Source organism: Rhinopithecus bieti, unplaced genomic scaffold (assembly GCF_001698545.2).
Source record: "Rhinopithecus bieti isolate Rb0 unplaced genomic scaffold, ASM169854v2 scaffold_32264, whole genome shotgun sequence".
Lineage (NCBI taxonomy): Eukaryota > Metazoa > Chordata > Mammalia > Primates > Cercopithecidae > Rhinopithecus > Rhinopithecus bieti.
Window position 1 is genome coordinate 291,822 of NW_016813984.1, and position 26,562 is coordinate 318,383.

Here is a 26,562-nt window from a genome sequence, read left to right on the forward strand (position 1 = left end):
CAGTGGCCGGATCTCAGCTCACTGCAAGCTCCGCCTCCCGGGTTCACGCCATTCTCCTGCCTCAGCCTCCCGAGTAGCTGGGACTACAGGCGCCCGCCACCGTGCCCGGCTAATTTTTTTGTATTTTTAGTAGAGACGGGGTTTCACCGTGTTTGCCAGGATGGTCTCTATCTCCTGACCTTGTGATCCGCCCGTCTCGGCCTCCCAAAGTGCTGGGATTACAGGCTTGAGCCACCGCGCCCGGCCGAAATCATTGCTTTTGAGCAGTGGTGGTCCGTGTAGACTTTGGCCCTTCCAAACTAGAATATTTGATGTTTTGATTTTCAAAAAATACTGTATTAGTAATTTTATATTTATTTGAATATTTGTGAGTAAAAATAGGAATGAGAAATGGCTGCCCCAGATTAGTACTTAGTTTTTTTTTTTTTGCGTGTGAAATAATGACATTTGCTTTAGAAATTTACTAGCAGTTTTTATATTTTGTTTTAGTTTATAAGAACTGAAGTCCCTTAAAGAAGTGTGTGAGTGTGTGTGTGTGTGTTCTGTAAGCAGATGGAGGTGAAGAAAAAAAAGTCATCATTATTGTAGATTAAAAGCCTTTTAAGTGCATCAGCTGAGTAATTTTTAAATGGACAGAGAAACACTATTTCCATGTGAGCTGTTTGACCATCTTTGTAACCAGCCTCTTTGCTGTGGAATTGTCTTAAAGATGAACTGACTTTTGGTATATTTGAAAAGCACAGGAGACATCTGCTACAGGTTGACTGTGACAATATTTTGCTCAGGGAAAGAGGAGATAGGATAGGGAGAATGGAAGGCAGAGCAGAGCTCCCTGTCTCCTGCCTTCACCCTCACAGCATTGATCGTCGGGACTTAAAACCCTTCCCGCGTGGTGTGCCACAAGGTGGAAACGCCAAGTGAATCTGCAGCTGCCAAGCACTTCTGAAGGGTGGGCCTTTCCTTCTGTACCGATTCCTTCCCATGAGCTGTATTTGGCCAGGTCTGGCCAGATATATAAGCAGTAGCGGTTTGAAACAGTTACTTTGAAACAGTTACAGGATAGAACAAGCATTAATGTTGGCAGCAATTAAAAAAGTGAAATCTATGCTTGTGCAAACACGTGCTCATCTTGTCCATTCATTCCTGTGGTTCCTCTGATGGGACATAAACACCAAAACTTGGATGTGGTAACTCTTATGGTCTTAATCTTGGTAATAATAAAGTAGTTACTTTTGTAGATCTTAGTATAATAATTGCTACCATTTAGTGCATTCTTCTATGTGGGAATCTCTGTTTTTCAGAACAACCAGACAAGATAGTTGTTATGATTCTAATTTTACAGATGAGTTACTAAGGCTCAAAGAAAAATTAGTTTCTCAAAGCCCCATGGCTAGGCAGGTGCTGAGCTTGGTAGTCAGACCTTAGCATTTCTTTATTTGGGCATACTGTCTCTTTTAGAACACAGCATGGTCAGAATTACATGCAGGATTTTTAGTAGTGAAAATATTACAGTGTGTACATATTCCCTTCTATTCCTTTCCTCACTGTTGGGATGATCCATTGGCCTACATGGCTTATCTGTCTGTTGCTTTTCTCTTTCTTTTTTCTCACGTCAAAGTTTAAGAGGGAGAGAAGGAACAGATACATGTGAAATGTGTGTTCCCTCATAGGTCTGTGTGTGTCAGAGAGAGTGTGGGAAGGAGGGAGGAAGGAAGGCAGTCGAGGCCATAAAACTTCCTCATACGCCAGTGACTGGAGTAGTTAAGGCCATTTTCTCAAGTCAAAGCCAATTGTGGTTAAAACCTCCTTGAAATATAGTGCTTCCATATACATTTTGAAAATTTTTGGCTGAGGAGACCATCAGTTCTCCTTATTCAAAGTACAGTTAATGAATTTCCCAGTCATACAGCAGTAATGCATTTTTAAATTTTATTTTATTTTATTTTATTTTTTTGTGACAGAGTCTTGCTGTGTTGCCCAGGCTTGAGTGCAGTGGCGTGATCTCGGCTTACTGCAAGCTGCACCTCCTGGGTTCACGCCATTCTCCTGCCTCAGCTTTTCAAGTAGCTGGGACTATAGGCGCCCGCCACCATGCCTGGCTCATGTTTTCGTATTTTTAGTCGAGATGGTGTTTCACCATGTTAGCCAGGATGGTCTCAATCTCCTGACTTCATGATCTGCCTGCCTCAGCCTCCCAAAGCGCTGGGATTACAGGCGTGAGCCACCACGCCTGGCCCCAGTAATGCATTCTTTAAAAGTGCAGAATGGAGATTAGCAGTGCAGGCATCTGTGGTGACAAGTTAAGCGAGAATTTTTAAAGTCGTATTTTATGAACTCTATGAATGTATTCACACTTTCTCTCTTTTTGCACTTCTGTGTTTTTTGGATGCCCCACTCTACCCGCTCTGAGCATGTCTTCCCAAGATGCGTTCTATGCTAAGATCTTGAAATGCTGGAGCAAACACAGAAATGACCTGTAACCAACTGAAAATATACAAGGGTAGCAGGGACCTGTGGAATCATGTCAGACAGACTGGAGAAGAGAGGAGGAAGCAGCCTGGGGAAAGTGTGCAATGGAACTGAAATGGCTTTCAAAGCTGTGCCAAGAATAAACGAGATGCAGAGGTGCTTAGACAGGATGGTGTAATATTAATGGAGGACACAGAGAAACCTAGCTGGATAAGCACTTTTTACTTGCCATCTTCATCAGAGAATGGCCTTCAAAACTAGGAAGCATAGAATAGTCATTACTGAGAGTGCTTTAGAGCCTGAACTAAGGACAACAGGCAAAAGCATTCAGAGTTCCTCCAGATGCATAAATCTGAATCCCAAGTGGGATTTTTACCCATGATCTCAGGGTCAGTCACGTCATAAACCTGTGACAAATTACCAGAAAAATGGAGATGGAGAAATGTCCTAATTAAGAGGACACATTAGTTTTTAGAAGCTGAAGCTATAAAGTAAGTTTGATGTCATTTCCTAGCCAAACTGTAAGATAAATAACCGACTAGAGATCTTATATGTGCTTAGGAAAGAATGTGGTGGTCACCAGGAATCAACAGGGATACCACTAATAGGCCTTGTCCAGACTCATTTCATTTAAGTACTACTTTTCTTTTCTTTTTTTTTTTTTTTTGAGGAGGAAGACTAGATTATTGGATGCATAGAGTGATAACGTCTCACATTTGGAGATGCTCTCTCATTTAGTTCAAATAATGCTCACAAATGAACATTCTTGGCAAGTCTTGATTTCACCAAAGTGTTTGAGATAATCTCTGATAACCTTGTATAAACTAGTTAGATCTTTGTGATCAATTCAAACATTATAAGGATCAGAATAGTTGGTTCTGGGTGGCATATTTTAAGGACATTAAAAAACTGATGTAGGTTCCAGAGCATGTTGATCAGAGTAGTGAGCAATACCTAGATGTCATGTCCTGCAGACATCATGGAAGGAATTGGGAACATGTCATCAGCAGAAGACTGGAGAAAAACATGGCAGTTGCCCACCTATGGAAAGAAATGACTTTGGTATTAGAGCTCAAAAGCTCAAATTGTATCTACTTATTTGCATTCTCTTTTTTTTTCTTTTTTTTGGGGGGGGTGGGGGACAGAGTCTTGCTCTGTTGCCAGGCTGGAGTACAGTGGTGTGATCTTGGCTCACTGCAACCTCTGCCTCCCAGGTTCAGGCAATTCTCCTGCCTCAGCTCCCTGAGTAGCTGGGACTACAGGCACCCCACCATGCCCAGCTAATTTTTGTGTTTTTAGTAGAGATGGGGTTTTACCTTGTTGGCCAGAATGGTCTCAAGCTCTTGACCTCGTGATCCATGGCCTGGGTCTCCCAAAGTGTTAGGATTACAGGCGTGAGCCACCATGCTTGACCCTTATTTGTATTTTTTAAGGCCCAGTTCCAATGTTACCTTCTCTCTAAAGCCTCTTTCTCTTTGCAAAATGTTTGCTTTCACATTTGTCTTTGAACCCTTATCACCATACACAGTAACTAGTTTATGTATACAGTAGGTGCTTAATAAATGTTGGGTGAAAGTATGGAGCAGAGCAGTGACTGTCCTGAGTTCTCAGATAAAAAGGCATCCAACGGCAGAAATGAGAGCCATCTATTGTATTCCCTCCACCATTCTATTTGTTTATTCCTGCTCTGAGTTACTAACTTTAAAGAAAAATTGTTCTAAATTATATCACAGAAAAATATTTTATAGCTGATTAAACTTAGAAATGCATTTTTTCCCTGTAATTTGCATTTTAAATCATACCTATTGTTTGCATTTAAGCAAAAAGAGCTAGTGTTTGGAAATCTGTAGAATGGTTACTAGCCTGTCATCTCTTGAGGATTTTAGTCAAGAATGAAGAAAAGAATCATTTTCAAAGTTGGAAGCCTTAAAAAAAGAAATAAACTAAGTGAAAATGATACCATCGGAGCTTTAAAAAGTTGCCTTTGTTCCAGTGGCAGTAGATCTTGAGATGTAGTAGACTGAACGTCACGGAGTAATATCCCCCTCTGTTATCGTGTTCGATTTAGGCTGATTCAACAGTCATTGAGAAGTGGATGGATGGCGTGAAAGACTTCCTAATGAAACAGCAGGCTGCCCGAGGAAACGACGCGGATCTACAGAGGCAGTTAGACCAGTGCTCTGTGAGTTTTGCTGATCTGGGGAATTTGTCATAAATAATGTTTTGTTCTTTTTCCATGTTTTTCGCTGCTATTATTAAAATTGTGAGAATATAACATAACATTCAATCTAGATAAAATATCTTTCATCATAAAGCTTTTATGACTTTATAGCTAATAAAAGAATGAAAGATTCTTCATGTTTTTATTTCTGGCCATGGTTATAGAATTTTGAGAGGTTATAGAATAGAGAACAAGAATAATTTTAGTTCATTAGAAGTCATTGTATATTGCATTTGTTGTGCCACATGGTGAGGATTTTAAAAAAACATATGTAACAAATGAATTTGAGAAGTGTCTGTTCATCAAATTCATTTGTTAAGTATGTTTTCTTAAATCCTCACTGTGTGGCACAAGAAAAGCAATATATAATGACGCCATGTTATTCACATGTACCCTAGAACTTAAAGTATAAAGAAAAAACAACACCCCCCCCCAAAAAAAAAAACAAAAAACAAATGAATTTGCTAGTAATAGTGCATGCAGTTTGTATTTGGTTAAATCGTTAGGCTTCTCTACATTAATTAAAAGACTGTTTCCTGCTGAGAGTCAAGTATTTCTGCTCTAATTTGTCAGATGGCTATATCAAGCACCCAGGTGAAATGAGTTTCTTATGGCACAATATTTCTTAAGTAGTTAGAAGTACTGACTCTTAAGCAGTCTGCTTCTATAATATTTGCAGGGAGATAAGCAGACAAACTATAATTATGGCATCCACTTATATAGTAATGAACTCAACATGCATCTTTTATGTGTTTAGGCATTTGTTAATGAAATAGAAACAATTGAATCATCTCTGAAAAACATGAAGGAAATAGAGACTAATCTTCAAAGTGGTCCCATTGCTGGAATAAAAACTTGGGTGCAGACAAGACTAAGTGACTACCAAACCCAACTGGAGAAACTTAGCAAGGAGGTGAGTTTTTTCAACGTTGCTATCTATGGTTTTCAAGAGATGTAGACTATAGCTTCTCTTAACTGACTAAATGTATTATGGCCCATCCAGTTTGAAAAACAATGGTCTAGAATAACTCCAGCATGGGTAGCGAGCTGGGGCAAAAAAAGGGCATCATTTTTTGAATTAAGACAGGGTGCTGATTGTCCAGTTTGGCTCAGGGCTTACCCATTCCTGTCTTAAACCTCTCTTGAAACACATTTATGGCACTTGCTTTACCCCTAAAACATTTGAGTGTGACCATTTATTTACTTAGCAAATATTAATGAGTTGCCAACTGTCAAGCATCATTCTAGGCACTGCAGGTACAGCATTGAACAAGGAAGAAGAAACTCCTCTTAAGGAGCTTACATTCTAGCAAGGCAGATGGATAACAAATAAAATCATGGAGGAGTAGCAAGGAGTTAGGGCTAGGTGGGTTATTTCAAATAGGAGTGTCAAGGAAGGACTTTCTGAGATGGGGACGTTTGAATAAAGAACTGAGTAAAATAAGAGATGAACCTTGTAAGGTTCAGATAAGAACATTCAGGCGTGGAGAATAGCAAGTTTTAAAACTCTGTGGTGGGAATGAACTTTGTCTGTTTATTAAAGAATGAAGGCAGTGTAGAGAGGAGTTAGTGAGTTGGAGAATGGGAATATTTGAGGTTAGAGGTAGGCAGAGGATGGATTAGCTATGGCCTTGGAGGAAAGGACTTGGGATTTATTTCAAGTATGATATTACACAGAAAGGAATTTGAAGGTTTTGAACAGGGAAGTGACATGTGATATAGATTTTTCAAGGTCACTCTGGCTTTTTGTTTTGTTTCCTTTTTTTTAGCAACACTATCTTGCTCTGTCACCCAGGCTGGAGTGCAGTGGCAGGATCCTTGCTTACTGCAGGCTTGAACTCCTGGGCTCAAGCAATCCTCCTGCCTCCTGGGTAGCTGGGACTATAGGTGTTCACCACCATGCCTAGATAATTTTATAAATACTTTTGAGCCAGATGCAGTGGTGCATGCTTGTAATCCCAGTACTTTGGAAGGCTGAGGTGGGTGGATTGCCTGAGCTCAGGAGTTTGAGACCAGCCTGGGCAACATGGCAAAACCTTATCTCTATAAAAATTACAAAAATTAGCCAGGCATGGTGATATGTGCCTATAGTCCCAGCTACTTAGGAGGCTAAGGTGGGAGGGTAGCTTGAGCCCAGGGGATGGAGGTTGCAGTGAGCTGAGATCGCGCCACTGCACTCCAGCCTGGGCAAAAGAGCCAGACCCTGTCTAAAAAAAAAAAAAAATGTACAGATGGGGTTCTGGCTCAATGCTTTGGGAGGCTGAGACAAGAGGATGGCTTGAGATCAGCAGTTTGAGACCAGATGCCAGTCTGTTCAGATGCTGCTGACCTCAAGCCATCCTCCTGCCTCAGCCTCCCAAAGCGTGGAGATTACAGGCATAGGCCACTGCACTCGGCCTCTCTGGTTTTCATGTAAGTAGTTTGCTCGGGGAGGGCAAGAATGAAAATAGAAAGAATCCTTATAAGGTTACTGCAATCTTGGAGAGAGAGGATGGCCCCATGTACTAGAGAGGCTAGAGAAGTAGTGATGGAGGGCATGAGAAATACTAGGTTTGAAAATAAAGAAGAGACCTAAGGAAAGAATTGGATGTGTGATAGGAGAAAAAGTGAACGGTCAAGCATGACTCAGAATTTTTGCAAAGCTTCCACTTTGTGTGAATTGTGGTGTCATTTACTGCAATAACGAAGGAGAAGCTTTTGTGGGTGTAGGTGAAATGATGACTACCATTCTGGAAGGGTTAAATTTGATGCTAGAAGCTAAGGAGGAAAAATCAGTAATGGGGAATGTGGGGTCCCAGATGCTAGGTGGAGAAAACTTCACAGTGCCTAATGCTGAGGATTGCAGGAGCCAATCAAAACAGAAAATCAAGCTTTAAATTTGATAAGAAGGAGGCATTTAATAACCTTGAGAAAGTAGGGTCAGTGATCTGATGGGAAAAATAGTCATAGTGGAGAGTGTCAAGGAGGGTATGGGAACTGTGGAACTGGGACACCAAGCATAACCAACTTTGAGAAATTTCTCTTCAGGGGAGCAGATAAATGGGTGGGTGCTGGTGATGGGAATCCAAAGAGGTAATTTTGTTATTTTTTATAATGAGAGATATTAAATGAGAGATATTAATGAGAGGACCTCTCATTTAGAAAAAAATGGTGGTGCAGAAAGAGATTGAGATAGGAGAATTTCTCAAGTGAAGTCTGTGATTATGTGAGGATGAGATCCACCATCTAAGTGAAGATGTTGCTATGAGATGTGGTTTCTCCATGGTAATGGAAGGGAGGAAATGATATGGGAACAGTAGAACTGGGAGGTATTCTCTCTCGATTGCTTTGATTTTTATTAGTGGAATAATAGTGAGGCTATATATAGCTGAAGTGAGTGACAAAGCAGTGAAAAATAGAAGGCATACCCCACAGTCATGTGGATAGTACATATTTCTTAATAAAATGCTTTTGGCTAATGTTTGTATCAGAAAAATTTATATTTGCATAACTGAATATTTTGCTTTGTTTTTGTTGTTTTACCCAACTAACTTATTTTGAACACGTTCAAATGTAAGGAAAAGTTAAAAGAATGATAAAAGGAGCAGCTGTATATCCATCCATTCAGAGACTCGCTAATGTTTTATCACCTTTGCTTTCTCTCTCTCTGCCCTTCTCTTTACACACACACACACACACACACACACACACCCTTTTTTTTTTTGGTACTTTTGAATAGGAAATTGAAAACATCATGACACTTCACCCCTAAATAATGATTCTCCAAGCATGAAGGTATTCTTCTGCAAAACCACAATACCATGATCACACTTAAGAAACTAATAATGTTGTACTCTCATCTCTTATCCTAGCTAAATTCAAATTTTTCTCAATATGCTGTAATCTGATGGCATGTGCCTTAAGGAACTGGGGTTTTTGAGGAAATAAATAGAGAATGGTTTGGAAGTGGCAGTGAGGATCAAGGAAGGTGATAATTAGAAGTTTGTATCTTTATCGATCTATCCATCCATCCATCCATCCACATAAATATGACAACAAAGAATTCATTGTGAATTGCTGATTCAAAATACAGGAATAAATATATGGGAAATTTAAAGTGTCCTTAGGAAGGAGGTAACCACATGTGTGAAAATTATCTAGAGCATTTCCAGACTATTGGATTGCATTGACTAGTACAAATGTTGAAGTCGTTTTGGACAAACATAATTTTGTCAAATTTTCATTTTGCGAAAAGAACAGGCATATGAAACAAATCAACAACAAAGATAGTTTATTTTGTCTATTATATTCATGACATCCTGTAAAACAGCAACATTTAAATGCCAAAAAATAGAAAGTATATATTCTCAGGATAATTAAAGATAATTTTGAGGGTGTTTTGTTGTTGTTGTGGTAGTGTCTTTATTTTCTTCATTTGTGTTTGGATCTGTGAAAATTATATTGCTGACTAGTGTTCCAAAAGTACACATGCAGAGAATTTTCTGGAAGTGGGGCCCAAGAATCTTTCTCTCTCTCTCTCTTCCTCTTTCTGTGTGTGTGCATGTATTTTAATGAAAAGCTTACCAGGTTAACCTGATGATCAGTCAGGCTTGGGAATGGGATTGTGAGTATTGCTGGCACCAGTTCCTTGGTTACCCCGTGGGGACAGTGGAAGAAAAGCTCTTGTTTGGTCCTGTCTATTTTTATGCCAGAGATCCTATTTGGAGAGAGGGACTGGGAAAGCCTCTATCTCTTGCTTAACTTTAACTTCCATGAGAACCATCCAGTTCCTGTGCTGGCCTTTGGTTACTATCAACCTAGCAGCCAAGCAGGCCCTAGCAGTGTGGCCACTACTGCAGCATTAATTTGAGCATGAGGCTGAACCTGTCACGTAAGGGTTGGACTGTGACTGCAGAATGATGCCTTCTCTCACAGTAGAAGTCAGTTTGTTGTTATGGGGAGGAGTGCTCTGAAAATATTTCTTGACTTCTCTGAAATTTTTAACTAAGTTACTGAATCAGAATCAGACAACTATTTATTTTTTACCGTAACTTTTTTGTGTCTGTGTGGCATGTACAAATACATGATATATGATATCAAAACCAAAATTTTGTAGAGCAGTGTTTTATGACATCTTGAATAGCAGCCTATCCCTCGCTGCTTTTTAAAAGTGAAATCTTAATGGGAAGTGCAGTTAAAAAGAAGAAAATGGACATTTTGGTTGCTTCTAGGTTTTTTTTTTGAGACAGAGTTTTGCTCTGTTCCCCGGGTTGGAGTGCAGTGGTGCGATCTCGGCTCACTGCAACCTCTGCCTCCCAGGTTCAGGCAATTCTCCTGCCTCCACCTCCTGGAACTACAGACATGTGCCACCATGCCTGGTTAATTTTTGTATTTTTAGTAGAGATGGGGTTTTGCCATGTTGGCCATGCTGATCTCAAACTCCTAACCTCAGGTGATCCCCCTGCCTTGGCCTCCCAAAGTGCTGCAAAGACAGGCGTGAGCCACCAAACTTGACCGGCTTCTAGGTTTTTTGTTTTTCCTTTTTTTTTTTCATTATAAACAGTGCTACATTAAATTTACTTCATATATATGCTTTTACTGTTATAGATTCCTATATCTGGGATTACAGTCAACAGTTATGTGTTTTCAAAATTATAATAGATATTTCGAGATAAGAGTATTATCCAAATGTGGTGTAGAATTCCAGTCATAAGATTATTTTCATTATTGCTTATATTCCACAGCATTAGCACGAAGTGTATGAGATTTTATCTGAATTTTAAAGCATGCAATTCATTGTGGAAAGTTATCACGTGCCTTTAAATATTAAGAGCTAAAACTTGACATTGAATACATTAACATTTGTTTATTTGGGGGAATGGTTTTTCCTTTGTAGATCGCTACTCAAAAAAGTAGGTTGTCTGAAAGTCAAGAAAAAGCTATGAACCTAAAGAAAGACTTGGCAGAGATGCAGGAATGGATGACCCAGGCCGAGGAAGAATACCTGGAGCGGGATTTTGAGTACAAGTCACCAGAAGAGCTTGAGAGTGCTGTGGAAGAGATGAAGGTGAGGTGGGGACAACCAGTGCCAACAGACTTCATGCCTCCCTCCTCCCTTTAAAACCAGCCCATCAATTGTCTCTCCAACTGTCAAGCACTGTGTGCACATAGCATCTTTCACAGTAGGTTTTTGAATTAAAAAAGTGTAACAGGGTAGCTGCTCTGATTTTAGCAGAGGAAGGAAGCCAGGAGTCCATGTGTGTGGCTTGGCCCATGAGTTGAGTCCATGAGGGCCTGTGAGACAGGCTCTTAAGTTAGACCTTTGGGAGGCTACAGAGAATGACTTAAAACCCTCTGGTAGTGGGCGTGAGGAAGAATCATCATTTTTTTAAATTGGGGTAAATACATACAACATTGGCCATTTTAATTTTTAAGTGCACGATCCAGTGGCATTAATTGCATTCATCACTATTTCCAAAAATTTTCATGAAGAATTATTCTTTGCAAGGGGAACAAAAGAGACCTCCCAAGTTGTCTGAGGTTTGTTATTATCTTCCTTGTACTGATCTTTCAGGTAATACGGCACATGTGAACACCGACGTTTCATTAGAGCAGGTAGGAGTAGCTGTAGGAATGCATCAAGGGAGTTCTTATTAGTTGGATTCACTGGATACATTTCCTGTAAATTTGTACTCCTGTGTTGATAGTCTTGAACACTCTCTTTTTATATATAATAAAAGAACTGGGCATCATTCCCAAATTTCTAACACAGCTTCAACTGTCCTTGAATGTTCAAGCCAAAGGAGATTGTGTTTTCAAAGCTTTTTTTCCCTATAAGCTTAAGCAACACAGTGACTGTTTTACCTCAAAGTTAACTTGCCTAGAAGTATAACTAAAGCAAAAATCTCTGTGCAGAGTTTTTTTCAAAAAAGGGATTATGTGACATTCATGCATTATTATACATGAATCAAAGTGAATATGACAGGAGACTTGTAAGTGCAGCTCTTTTGAAAGATTTAAAATACTCACTACACAGGTATTTTAAAATAGGCTACAATGTTAAGAATTGTCTCATTTATTATCTTTCTTTACACTATTGGCATTGTAGTTCTTTGGATTTTAAAAGTTGCTATAGATGAGATTTGCGAAAATGATATTTAAATATTTGATTGGGCAACATTTTATTTATTTTTATTCTTTCAAACAGCCATCTTTAAGACTTACAAAACCGCTACACCTAATTACTTTCCCCCAAAGTAAGGAAGTTCAAAACTGTTAAACAGCAGAGAAAAGTAAAGGGGAAAGTGAAAGACTGTTTTATTTTATTTATTGCCATTAAAATAATGGCATAAACCGCAATTACGTTTACACCAGCCTAATAGGTTGATTTTCCTGAATGTCAGATTGTTTATCTTGAGCACTGAGAAACAGCTATTTCTGGATCAGTCTCAGTCTAACTTTATCATTGAAATGCTATTAATTAGCAGAAGGATACATGTACCTGTGTTCTAGAATTTTTAAAAAAGTTTAAATTATTTAGAGAACTTTTAAAGATACTTCTACCATAGTGTACCTCAATTTTTGTGAAAGTGTATTTATTGCAGTGTAATCTGCTCAGCCCTCCAGTGATAATTAAAATTCACTCACTTAAATTCTGGTCTTGGACCCAGACTTTGAAAATGCTTCATGTCAGTAAACATAATTGGGATAACTTATGTTAACGCTGCTGTTATGAAATGAAAACATTTGTGGGAGCTGAGTACATTGGATGCATGAGTGAAATTTTAGAGTTAGCATTCTTATTTCAAAAACACTCACTGGGCTGGGTGCAGTGGCTCATGCCTGTAATCCCAGCACTTTGGGAGTCTGAGGTGGGTGGATCACCTGAGGTCAGGAGTTTGAGACCAGCCCGGCCAACATGGTGAAGCCTCGTCTCTACTAAAAATATGAAAATTAGATAGGCGTAGTGGTGGGCGCCTGTAATCCCAGCTACTCGGGAGGCTGAAGCAGGAGAATTTCTTGAACTGGGAGGCAAAGGTTGCAGTGAGCAAGACTCCATCTCAAAAACAAAAACAAAACCCCACAAAGAACCATTCACTGTTACCTATATAATGTAGTGTTTTGACAGTTAGAATCATCCAGATGTTTTAACTTTGGTTTAATTGTTGAAAAAAAAAAAAAAAAGAAAAGAAATTGGTTACTGAGAAAGGGAGACATTTTTCAAGTTCATCCATCCTTTCTTGGAACAGAGGGCAAAAGAGGATGTGTTGCAGAAGGAGGTGAGAGTGAAGATTCTCAAGGACAACATCAAGTTATTAGCTGCCAAGGTGCCCTCTGGTGGCCAGGAGTTGACGTCTGAGCTGAATGTTGTGCTGGAGAATTACCAACTTCTTTGTAACAGAATTCGAGGAAAGTGCCACACACTAGAGGTACATTATTATTATCATTATTATTATTATTATTATTTTTCAGTGATGTATTTCTGAGATCCAAACTCTGTAATGTTTTGACCATTTTCAAATCTTGGAGAAAACTTCACTTTTCTTTCAAATTCTGGATCACAAAGGAAAATAGTTCTTGGGAAATAGTTTGATAAAATGAAAGAGGGGTTAAAATAGGAGATCAAAATCTGTCCCTAATTATCAGAAGGTTCTTGGGCAAGTCATTTTATGTCTTCAAACTTTACTTTATTTATATGTGCAATCCAGGTTTTCATGTAGCAGATGATCTGTAGGGCCTGTTCCAGTCCAAAAACTGCAGAGCACATTGCAAGCCTCTCTTTTGTTTTGTTTAGTCTTGTCTGGTTGAGTACACAGAGAGGAATTATTTTCTTTTGAGTGGTATTAAAGTTCGAGAGTCATCTGAAGGAAAAATAGTACTTAAATATGTGACTGTTTTACTGGGCCTTAGATAAAACACCCCCCTTTTTTTTTTCTTCCTGGCCATTACATGTAAAATGTAGATGATTCTATGAAATTTTTTTAAACTAACAGTAAGGTTTTGCTTGTTTGTTTTTATAGTAGTATGACTTTTGTTATTGCTTGTTGGAAGATTTAAGAAGGCTTTCAATTTACAACAGTTTAATTTACATTCAATTTAATGTAAAACAAATATTTGTATCGTGGTAAATCCTGAAATGGTAAAAAATGGCAACTGCAATATTTAACCTAAATTCATTCATTACTTTGATCATTCATTCATTTGTAAATTCATTCATTGCTTGTTCTAAACCAATTTTGTGCTAAAGTAAATATGTATCATTGAGGCAAGTTAGTAAGAAAGCTACTTGTTTTGGGATCCGTCTGCTTCTTGGGAGTGATCTTCTTTGAGTCATCTGTGCTTTCCCATTAGAAAAGAGGTCATGCTTGCAACTGAGCAGATTTTGGTCTGCTTTTGCTTGTAGAAATAGGGGAATAGAAACTCTTTTCTTTTATTCTAATTCAGTGGTTGGCAAATCATGACTGAGGATTTTGTTTTGTTTTGTTTGAGACAGGGTCTTGCTCTGTCACCTGTGCTGGAGTGCAGTAGTGTGATCACAGCTCATTGTAACCTCAGTCTCCTGGGCTCAAGTGACCCTCCTGTCCCCGCTTCCTGAGTAGCTATGAATACAGCCTTGCAACGCCACACCTGGCTAATTATTTTTTAATGTTTTCATAGAGATGGGGGTCTCGCTATGTTGCCCAAGCTCGTGTTGAACTCTTGGGCTCAAGCCATCCTCCTGCCGTGGCCTACCAAAGTGCTGGGATTATGGGCATGAGCCACTGCACCTGGACTGGCTGAGGGTTTAAATCTAACTTGTAGGTTGGTTTTTGGATACCTGGTTAACTAAGAGTAGTTTATACATTTCTCAGGGGTTGTACAACACATACCCCCCTCCAAGAAGAATCTGTGATGGGAACCAAATGTGTCCCCCAAATCTAAAATATTTACTGTCTGGCCCTTTGTAGAAAAATGTACTGCCCCCGATCTGGTAAGCATACTTCACATGGAGTATGGACCAGCAGGTGCCTTCACTCATTTATGTAGACCAGCAGATGCCTGCACTCATTTAGTACATTCAAGATGACAAGCCCAGGAGGCATCCAGCTGAATTCTTTCTCCTAAACTTACCACTCAAATAAGTTCCTCTTATAAGGGATTATAAATTTCTAAATGTATCCACCCACTACACAACCCCTGGGTCTCTGCTCTGGAAACCTTAGAGGGGAATGAGTGATCAAAACCAATATAGTAAGAACAGTGTAACTCCAGTTTTGGTAAAATGTGGCCCTCTTCTTATATTGATATGGCCTCATGAATTTAGAAAAAAAGTTGGGAAGGCTATATTGCAAACTTTTACATCAGTTAGCTCTGAGTTGGAATTGGGTGGGGCCCAGGAGATTTCAATATTCTATGAGATAATTTTTTTAAAATTTACAGTTGTGAGTAATTTTTTTCTTTCGTTAAAAAAACAATTTTTTTTTTTTTTTTTTTGAGACAGAGTTTCACTCTTGTTGCCCAGGCTGGAGGGCAGTGGTATGGCCTGGGCTCACTGGAACCTCCACCTCTCAGGTTCAAGCAATTCTCCTGCCTCAGCCTCCTGAGTAGCTGGGATTACAGGCACCTGCCACCACACCCAGCTAATTTTGTATTTTAGTAGAGATAGGGTTTCACCATGTTGGCCAGGCTAGTTTTGAACTCCTGACCTCAGGTGATCCACCTGCCTTGGCCTCCCAAAATGCTGGGATTACAGGTGTGAACTTGGCCTTTAAAAAACAAACTAAATAATGTTTCTCTCCTGTTTTTCCTACTAACTATATAGTTGTATTTTTGACATTTAAATCAGATCGTGGAATTTATTTTGAAGAGTGAGGCAGCCTCTTGCCCACTCTTTGCTCCACACCCCTCACCAATTGGTCTAATATGATTTTTTTTGGATTATTTTATTTTATTTTTGAAGTTTCAACTCCATCAGTTTTTGAATTCCTAGATATACTCACATTCAAATGAAATTATTAGTGATTAAAGAGAATGTGTAGCACTAGATACACGATGTGTGAAATGGCTTTTTGTCTAATTTAAACTTTTTCATGCTTTAGGAGGTCTGGTCTTGTTGGATTGAACTGCTTCACTATTTGGATCTTGAAACCACCTGGTTAAACACTTTGGAAGAGCGGATGAAGAGCACAGAGGTCCTGCCTGAGAAGACGGACGCTGTCGACAAAGCCCTGGAGGTTGGAACCCATGATCTCCATGGCATTTCTCTTTGTTGTGATGAGGCCACACGTGTATTACAATGAGGAATGTAATGCTTTACACAGGCAAATGCATTTGCTTCCTCAGTCGTTTTCAATGTCACTTGCATTTTCTTTCATAGCCTGAAGTGTTTATGCAATCATGTGTATTTAGATTATTGGTGACCCACTATATCAGCCTCAAGATGTGGTTAACTGTTTCACAATTCATAAATTTTAGACATGTTGAAGCACTCTAGTGGTTTTCCAGTTTATTTTACTAGGCCCTGGACAAAGCTCTGCCATATGTTATTAGGACAACTGCTCTCTTGTTTTGTCAACAAGTTATTTTTACTCACTAAATACAGCACTGACGGTTTACAGGGGCTTCCTGTCTCTTACCTTCAGTTGTTAGAAGTTAAAAGACAGTGGTTGAGGCATGGGATCTTGTCGTAGGAGCTTATCTTCAAGCCTGGACTTTGAACTCGTTGAGGACAGGAAATGTACCCGATACCTTGTTATTCCTCTGTTCCCACCACAGTGTGTAGCACACGTTAATTTAATAACCGTTTCTTAAATGAAATACAATGCAAAGGGGGTGGGTCTGCTTAACAAAAAAAGAAATGGGAAAGGGTAGATATGCTTTTAAAAATGTCTTGGTACCATGTGGGAACTGAGTGGACAAATGGGTTGAAGGTCAGAAATGAGTAAAATGTGGCACTTACATTCTAGGAGATGGATGCTGTGCTAGAGAAAAGATGTCACTTCTCAAATACAGCAGAGTGAGAGACAGAGTGAATGAAAAATATGAAAACTTAATTTTTGTTTTCCTAATGTAAGAGTGAATACGTGTACATGCTAGAAATATGGAAAATAAAGAAAAGTATAAAGCAAACTCTAAGATAAACATTTTAAAATGGTTTGTAGATTTCTTCCTAACTACTGTCTTTTATGTATGCATACTAGACGGTAGTATATTGGATCAAAGGGTTTGGGATCTTTTATTTACTTTTTTTTTTTTTTTATTTGAGACAGAATCTCTCTATGTTGACCAGGCTAGAGTGCAATTGTGTGATTTTGGCTCACTGCAACCTCCGCCTCCTGAGTTCAAGCAATTCTCGTGCCTCAGCCTCCTGAGTAGCTGGGATCACAGGCGTGTGCCACCACCCCAGCTAGTTTTGTATTTTTAGTAGGGACGGGGTTTTACCATGTTGGCCAAGCTGTTCTCAAACTCCTGACCTCAAGTGATCCGCCTTCCTCGGCCTCCCAAAGTGCTAGGATTAGAGGTGTGAGCCATCGCGCTTGGCCAGGCTTTGGGGTCTTAAAGGCTTTAGAGCCATGTTGGTATCTTAGCTCTTCTTTTGACTGTGTGTATGTTATTTAATATATTTGACTGTGTGTATGTTAGGCAAGTTGTTTAACCTTTCTGAGCTTCAGTTTTCCCATCTGTAAACTGGGAATGCTATTTAGCCCATATGGTTTATTAGATTTGTGTATATAAAAAGTGTTTATATAAAACAATGCCTCTTATTCTGCATATATTATAGGAAAATGAGTACTTATTTTTAGTAACATAATTAATAAAAGTTGAGATAATTTTGTTTGCATAGTGCTGTCTCCACCTTTAAACTTTGTTTCATATCATAAGCATTTCCTTGTATAATTAATAATTATTTTTAACTTTTTATTATTCATTTATTTATTGTTTAGAGACATGGTCTCGCTCTGTTGCCCAGGCTGGATTCCAGTGGTATGATAGCTCACTGCAACCTTGAACTCCTGGGCTCAAGTGATCCTCCTGTCTCACCCTCCCATAATTAATAATCGTTGAAATTGTTTTTGTGAAATTATATCACATGTGCTAATTGCTCATTTTTATGCATTTTTTAATACCATGATGGATATTTTGTGAATTAGTAATTTACTTAATTTTGGTCCTGTTCCTTAGGTAGATTTTTAGAAAATAGAATTACTTGTTTAACAAATAGACATTTTGAGGATCCTTGATACCTTTTGCCTTAGTAAATGCATTATTATTTTTTTCCCCATCTCCATTCCAGTCTCTGGAATCTGTTCTGCGCCACCCGGCAGATAATCGCACTCAGATTCGAGAACTTGGCCAGACTCTGATCGATGGGGGGATCCTGGATGATATAATCAGTGAGAAACTGGAGGCTTTCAATAGCCGATATGAAGATCTAAGTCACCTGGTGAGAGTTGGGACATGCATGGGTGTTGATTAGGTATTGATGAAGTGGAGCTGGCCCTAAGCTCCATATCACAGGGCTTTAATGTTGGGGAAATCTTTAATGTTGGTTAAAGTTGGTAACCAGTGCTCACAGGGGCATTGAGGGTATTGAAATACTCACTAGGGAAGAATAGATCTAACACTCTAAGGCAGAATTTGATGATTAAAAAATTATTTTTGAGATGATTTCTACTTGTAAACTATTTAATTTTCATTAAGGATCATATGATAGCTGTATATAAGAACAGCAACTCATACTATCCTAGTAAATATTAGGGCCATGATATTTGACGTAAGCTGCAAAGCCATAGTCTCTTAGTTCATGTCTAGGTTTTAACATACGTATTTGTATCACAAATTAGAGAAAGAGCACTTCTTTTATAGGAAGGTTGGGTATGAATATTAGGTGCTTCCAAACACATATTAAATGATAACTGTGGATGTTCAGCCCACCAATAACATCAAGCTTAAACCAAAAGTGCAGTAAATAGTAGTTCGGTATGTATGTACACCTATAGAATTTGTTTTAGGCTTTGGAAAAAAAGAGACTCTGATGTTTATGTATTAATAGACATTTTTCTTATGTTTTATATTCTTATTGGCAGACATTGCTGATTCCTAAAAATGCTTTAAAATTATAATAAATAGCAAATTTTATCTTCTGTTTCATACATCTTTTGGGAAACCTTTACATTTTGTATTTCGACATTGTATATAGAAAGAAGTAATAATTAGTAATTCAGCTGCATGGTACATATGATCCTAGTGGGACATTTTCACTGTTATCATTAGTAATTATTATTTATTTATAAAGAAGGCTAAAGTTTTGGACAAAAGCTTTTATAGTCTTTTCTTAATGGCCAGAATATATATATGCTACTGTATCTATTTGTGTTGGGCAACTAATGATTCAATTTGTCCTCTGTGCAGGCAGAGAGCAAGCAGATTTCTTTGGAAAAGCAACTCCAGGTCCTGCGGGAAACTGACCAGATGCTTCAAGTCTTGCAAGAGAGCTTGGGGGAGCTGGACCAACAGCTCACCACGTACCTGACTGACAGGATAGATGCTTTCCAAGTTCCACAGGAAGCTCAGGTATTGCCATGTATTTGAGGGCTTCTGAGCTGTAAAGAGAGCTTATGTAGTTGCCTCCTCAACTATAAGAGAACCCCTCCTACCATCCAAAACCGAGAGTCAATGGGAAAGATTGACTTACTTACAGGGCAGCATTTGGGTTTTGGAGTTCTCTTGCTTTCTGTGTGAGACTCTGGCAAAAGTCCTATATATTTAATTAAATTAAATTTATTTATATATTTATTTGAGACAGAGTCTTACTATGTCACCCAGGCTGGAGTGCAGTGGCACGGTCTTGGCTCCTTGCAACCTCTGCCTCCTGGGTTCAAGTGATTCTCCTGCCTCAGCCTCCCAAATAACTGGGACTACAAGTGTGCGCCACCAGGCCTAGCTAATTTTTTGTGTTTTTAGTAGGGATGGGGTTTCGCAATATTGGCCGGGCTGGTCTTGAACTCCTGACCTCAAGTGATCTGCCTGCCTCGGCCTCCCAATAATTTTTGTATTTTTAGTAGAGACAGGATTTTGCCATACTGGCCAGGCCAGTCTTAAACTCCTGACCTCAGGTGATCCCCCTTCCTCGGCCTCCCAAAATACTGGGATTACAGGTGTGAGCCACTGTGCCTGGTTGAAAAGTCCTGTATATTTTAAATTGTAGTTTTCTTAGCTGTGAAGTTGGGACAATTCCTTCCTTATAAACAAGTTGTGAACATTAGAAACGACAAATGCAAAGACCTTAGCATGGGCATCACGTACAATAGTCATACCATGCAGTGGGCCATATTATTATTATGCAAAAAATTATTATTATTATTATTATTTAGACGGATTCTCACTCTGTCACCCAGGCTGGAGTGCAGTGGCATGATCTCAGCTCACTGCGAACTCTGCCCCAGGGGTTCAAGTGATTCTCCTGCCTCAGCCTCCCAAGGAGCTGGGTTTACAGGCACCTGCCACTGTGCCTGGCTAATTTTTGTATTTTTAGTAGAGATGGGGTTTCACCATCTTGGCCAGGCTGATCTTGAACTCTTGACCTCATGATCCACCTGCCTTGGCCTCCCAAAGTGCTGGGATTACAGGCATGAGCCACCGCTCCTGGCCTACAAAAACTTATTAAAGCTTCTGTGGAGGTCAACATTATGTAAAATACAATATCATGTATGACACAACGATATAGAACTTTTGTATTGTCTCTTTTTATACTTAAGAAAACAAAAGGACATCCTCTCCCCTTTCCAATCTCTTTGTAGAAAATTCAAGCAGAGATCTCAGCCCATGAGCTAACCCTAGAGGAGTTGAGAAGAAATATGCGTTCTCAGCCCCCGACTTCCCCAGAGAGTAGGACTGCCAGAGGAGGAAGTCAGATGGATGTGCTACAGGTAAAGAGGGCCAGGAGCTTCCTTTTACTTTTCAACATGTTGGGAATTTTTTTTTTAAAAAAGAGAAAGAATTGATTACTTGGGCACCATTGATATTCTTTATGATGTAAACCATGGGATGGGAGTGATGTATTGAAGGTTGCATCCCAGGACAGCAGAAACAAATTGTTGCATGGATGGAAAAATATTAAATCTGATTTTGATAATTGAGTTGAGAAACAGGAGAGTGAGCCAGATTTAGAAGTTAGCTTTATATAGACTTTTTCTTTAATGCAGAGACTCTGTCAGTATTGTGTGGCTGATAATGTGGGCAGGCTGAGCATGAATTGGATGCAGCATCATTTAGTTCTTTCATGGTCGATGTGACATTGACTTTCACTCTGAATTTGTGATGAAGGGCATTTTGAGTTCTAGGTTCCTGAACGATCTTTTTGAACATGAAGTTTTAGTTCCAGTGAGGTCAGCTTTATCTAAATTTCTTATCCAAATCCATTACTTCTGAGATTGAGACACTGAGTGTTGTAATTTTTGACACTGGGCTATGCAGTTCACTTAGGCGATAGGGTATCCTCACCAAGTTTCATTAGGATTTTTTTTTTGGTCATATTACTGAATTTTTTTTTTTTTTTTTTTTTTTTTTTTTGGTGCTTTATGGTACAAATTTTTAGTAGTATGTGTTATGCTCATGATGAGAGAGATAATCATCCTGATGGGAATTGCATATTTTCATTTCTGCAAACAGAGGAAACTCCGAGAGGTGTCCACAAAGTTCCAGCTTTTCCAGAAGCCTGCTAACTTTGAACAGCGCATGCTAGACTGCAAGCGTGTGCTGGATGGCGTGAAAGCAGAACTTCATGTTCTGGATGTGAAGGACGTAGACCCTGATGTCATACAGACCCACCTGGACAAGTGTATGGTGAGGCTGTTGGGTGATTGGCACATGCAGTGGCTTTTTCAACAGCTGTTATGGCTTGGTCTAGCAAGTACATGCCTAGTGTGTCCAGTGATCACTAGTCTAGAGTGTGCTAAACATAAAGACTGATGATGGAAAACATGTTAAAAAATAAGAAGTGTGATCTTTCCCTCCAAAGACATTAGAAGAGATAAGAGAGATAGTGGAGGAAACTACAATAGACATGTATATAACATGATGGCAAAAAAAAACCAAAGCAAAAGAAACAAAAACCAAAGCAAAACAAAAACCAAACTTAATCACCATGTGAAGTTAGGAAGGCTTCAGCAGAATGTGACTAATAAGCAAAGTTTTCAAGGATAAATTTGAGTTAGCTAGAAGAACCATACTTACAATGGATATCATAAAAATTCCATTTTCTAGGAAAATAGAAGTTCAAATAGAAATTTAAACCTTAAGATAGGAAAGAAGAAATGATATATAAGGCCTTATTACTTTTTTAGTCTTGAACTTTATAATTCAATTGAATAGAAATTTAAAAATAAAGTAGCTAAAGGGACACAATCTTAGAATTAGTGTTCTGCTTGAGAATCACAAAACTTAAGATGAGACTCTTTAGTATAGGAGAGGTATAGGGTCAGTTCTTTGTGCTTTTCAAAACAAAGAATAACTTTTAATATATATGTGCATGTATATAAGTATTTATTTGATTATTGTGACATAATGGTAATCAGAGAAAGTGCTGTCCTTGACTTCATGGAACATAGTTCAGGGGTCTGTTACATGACAGCATCCTGTGAGATGTTGAAATGATGATGTATGGTGTCAAGAGAAGCTGTTTAGAATAAAGCTTTTTGGTTTCAGGTAACTAGGATGACGACAGCTCTGAATTTGACCTACAGAACTCCGATTTCTTTTTTTGTATTTAAATTTATTTTAATTTTTAATTTTTGAAGACTTTTAGGTTCAGGAAGTACATGTGCACATTTGATACATGGATATATTGTATGATGCTGAGGTTTGGGCTTTGACTGAACCCATCACCCAAATAATAAATGTAGTACCCAATTGGTAGTTTTTCAGCTTTTGCCCCTTTTCTCCTTCCCATCTTTTGGAGTCCCAGTGTCTTTGCTTTTCATCTTTATGTGCAAGTGTACCCATCGTTTAACTCCCACTTATAAGTGAGAACATGTAGTATTTGGTTTTCTGTTCCTACGTTAATTTACTTAGGATAATGGCCTTGAGCTGCATCCGTGCTGCTGCAAAGGACGTGATTTCATTTTTTCTGGCTGTGTAGTATTCCGTGGTGTATTTGTACACATTTTCTTTATCCATTCCCCCATTGATGGGCACCTAGGTTGATGACAAGTCTTTGCTATTGTGAGTAGTGGTGTGATAAACATGGGAGTGCATATGTCTTTTTGGTAGAACAGTTATTCTCCTTTACATATATACCCAGTAATAGTATTTCTGGGTTGAATAATAATTCTATGTTTAGTTCTTTGAGATATTTCCAAACTGCTTTCCCCAGGGGCTGAACTGATTTACAGTCATACCAGCAGCGTATGGTGTTCCCTTTTCTCTGCAGCCTTGCCAGCATCTGTTGTTTTTTGACTCTTTACTGATAGTCATTCTGTATGAGACAGTGTCTTATTGTGGTTTTGATTTGCCTCAGAAATCTGTTTACTTATAATCATATACATCTTGATATATCGAGTTTTGTATTTTTTATTATACAAATAATATATGCTCATTGTGGTAGACTTAGTACTTCCGAGAAATAGGAATAAATGTTAACAATTCCAAATCCAACAGACAGCAGTAGCCGGTATTGGCTTTTTTTAGTCATAACATGCAAGATTTTTTTAAATGTAGTTTTAATTGTGATAAACATTCTGTTTTTAGTCCTAATGTTTTCCCATTTTATGTAGCAAAAATGTTTATATTATCAAGTACTTTCATAAACATTTAAAACATTTGTCTGAGATTTTAAAAGAAGGAGCATCAACTCTATTAGTTTATTTTCTTAGATTTGAAGAAGTTATTACAAGCTTGATTTCATTTGACTCGACCTTCAGACCAAATCTGAGAAAGATGATGGCCTCTGATCACCATAGTTAGGTCTTGGCTGTCAGTCTGCGTAAGCTGCGTTCTGACATGATGCCAGTTGGCAAGTTGTCACCACAGTGTGTAATTTGTCTTTTTCTTTGTTTGTTTTAAAGAAACTGTATAAAACTTTGAGTGAAGTCAAACTTGAAGTGGAAACTGTAATTAAAACAGGAAGACATATTGTCCAGAAACAGCAAACGGACAACCCAAAAGGGATGGATGAGCAGCTGACTTCCCTGAAGGTCCTTTACAATGACCTGGGCGCACAGGTAAGGAGAGCAGTCCCACAACTCATTCCTCTCTCTCTCTCTCTCTCACTCGCTGTCTCCCTGTCTCTCTTTCTCTCTCATGTATTTTTAAATTTCACTTTTTGGAAAATGCTTGTTTGAAAATTATGAGTTTCATATGTGTTTTCAATTTATTGTAATAATTTTTGTTATATTTCTTTAAATGTACGTACTAATATTACAGTGATTCATAGTTACACAGAAATTTATTTTTGGCTAGGCACAGTGGCTCACGCCTGTAATCCCAGCTCTTTGGGAGGCCGAGGCGGGTAATGGCTTGAGCCCAGGGGTTTGAGACCAGCCTGGGCAACATGATGAAACCTTGTCTCTACAAAAAAATACAAATGAAAACCTCCAAAAACAAAACAAATTAAAAAAAAAAAAAAAAAAAGCCATGGTGGTGCATACCTGTAGTCCTAGCTACCTGGGAGGCTGAGGTGGGATGGTTGCTTGAACCTGGCAGGCAGAGGTTGCAGTGAGCTGAGATCACACCACTACACTCCAGCCTAGGCAGCAGAGTGAGACACTCTTTCAAAAATTTTTATTTTTAATATTCAAGCTAATAGTTATACTTTCAATGGCTACCGACATTCCGTAAGTTATTCTAAGGAAACTACAAGTAATATATGTTCATTGTGGTAGACTTAGTACTTCAACGAAATGCAAGGGAAACAATAAATGTTAATAATTCCAAATTTCAATGGATAGCAGTAGCCAGTGTTGGCTTTTTCTCTAGTCATGACATGTAAGGTTTTTCTAAGTGTAATTTTAATTGTGATAAACATTCTGTTTTAGTCCTAATGTTTTCCCATTTCATGTAGGAAAATGGGAAATAATAGTCCCTGTAAAACTCAAGTTATTGTCCTTAGATTTCTAAATAGTCTACTGAGAAATGTTAAAACATCAGGGCTCTAGTAAATAACCAGTGGCAAGAAGTTCGCATTAATCTACCAGGGTTTGAAATCCTGCCAAGAAATATCTCTAATTTGGGCATTTTAGTAAATCCATGCAGGAGTTGTTGAACATTTACTGTGAGTGACTGAATCTTTGTCCTGAAACCAGGAGAGCAAAGAATGTGTGGAAGTGTGAAACCTTAATAGGTAATATTGGAAAACCATGTTTGATGGTATTTTGGATCCTTCTTCAGTTAGGAAATATTAACTACTTCCAGTTCAGGTAATATTGAAGTTTCTACATAAGCCCAGAGAAAAACAGCTGAAATTTTGTTTTCAGTTGAAATCAGAATGACTGGTTTATGCTTTTTGATCTTACTTCCGCAAGTTTAGATTGTTGATGTGGTACATTTTGATGCATTACATGTCTGAAACGCATACCTTAGAGCTTCTTTTTGGAATTATACAGCTGGTTATTCATTAAATATTGTTATATTTATTCACTGGGCATTTTATGAATGGAATGGCATTGCTGGTTTTTGCACTATTTCTCCAATTGTGACTATAATTTTAGTATTAATTGATTTTATCATTTAAAGTTTCACTCAATTGAGACTTTACTCTGTGTTGGGAATTATACAGTGTGGAGAGTGTGAGGAAAAGAGACAGTGAGGAAAAAGGAGACAGTGAGGAAAAAGATAAATTATCTCTTTGTCTAATGGAACTTAGGGTAGTGAAAGAGGAAAATATTGAGTAGTTACATGAAATGATGTTACAGTATCAGTCTGAAGAGTTATGAAGAATGTAAATGGTTCTTTAACAGTATAGGTAAAGAGGGATTTCACCCAGTCTTGGGTTAGGAAGGCTTCCCTGAGGAGGTGATGCATAAGCTGAGATTCAAAGTCTGGGTAGGAGTAACCTGGGTGAAACTAGAGGAGATTTCAAGACTGATAAAACAGTATATATAAAGGCTGTAAGGCAGGAGGCAGTGTGGCACATTTATGTGGCTAGAACAGAGAGAGCCAGTGTGGGAACATGGTGCTAGGGAGGCAGGATGAGACGAATTCCTGCCAATGTCATAGAGTTTGTGTTACAGATTTAAATCTGTGTCTTAAGCAGTTATTGCACAGTTTTTAGTAGGGAAATCACATACGCAGATATGTCTTTTAAAGGATTACTCGCTACAGTTTGGAAGAGGAATTGGAGAGAGGCTGGAGTGGATGTGAGACCAGTTAGGAAATCATTGCTCTACTCTTGGTGAAAGATGGTCGTACCTTCAACTAGGATGGACAGTGGAGATGGAGTGAAGGAACTGATTTCAGACATATGTAGGAAGTGAAATCAACAGGACTTGGTGCAGAAGAAGCGATGAAGGATGACTCCTTGGTTTCTGGCTTGATGATGTGGATAGTATGGTCATTGAGATGGGTGCTGTAAGAAAAGATAGAGGGCCAGGAGCAGTGGCTCACACCGGTAATCCCAGCACTTTGGGAGGCTGAGGGGGCAGATCACCTGAGGTCAGGAGTTCAAGACCAGCCTGGCCAGCATGGTGGAACCCCGTCTCTACTGAAAATACAAAAATAAATAAATAAAATAAAAAAAAATAACTGGGTGTGGTGGTGTGTGCCTGTAATCCCAGATACTCGGGAGGCTGAGGCAGAAGAATTGCTTGAACCTAGGAGGAAGAATCGCTTGAACCTAGGAGGTAGAAGTTGCAGTGAGTCGAGATCACACCACTGCACTCCAGCCTGGGCAACAAGAGTGAAAATTTCATCAAAAAAAA

General features: G+C 38.7%; 1 protein-coding gene across 1 annotated transcript in view; it reads left to right on the forward strand.

Moving 5' to 3' along the window:
• Positions 1-26,562, forward strand: part of UTRN (utrophin) — a 604,813-nt gene that overhangs the window by 202,803 nt on the left and 375,448 nt on the right. Inside the window, exons 24-33 of the mRNA XM_017849334.1 lie at positions 4,538-4,651; positions 5,448-5,603; positions 10,566-10,736; positions 12,919-13,098; positions 15,748-15,882; positions 17,943-18,092; positions 19,061-19,222; positions 20,449-20,577; positions 21,320-21,493; positions 23,713-23,868. Coding sequence (XP_017704823.1) covers positions 4,538-4,651; positions 5,448-5,603; positions 10,566-10,736; positions 12,919-13,098; positions 15,748-15,882; positions 17,943-18,092; positions 19,061-19,222; positions 20,449-20,577; positions 21,320-21,493; positions 23,713-23,868 — 1,527 coding nt within the window. The remainder of the gene's footprint in view (positions 1-4,537; positions 4,652-5,447; positions 5,604-10,565; positions 10,737-12,918; positions 13,099-15,747; positions 15,883-17,942; positions 18,093-19,060; positions 19,223-20,448; positions 20,578-21,319; positions 21,494-23,712; positions 23,869-26,562) is intronic.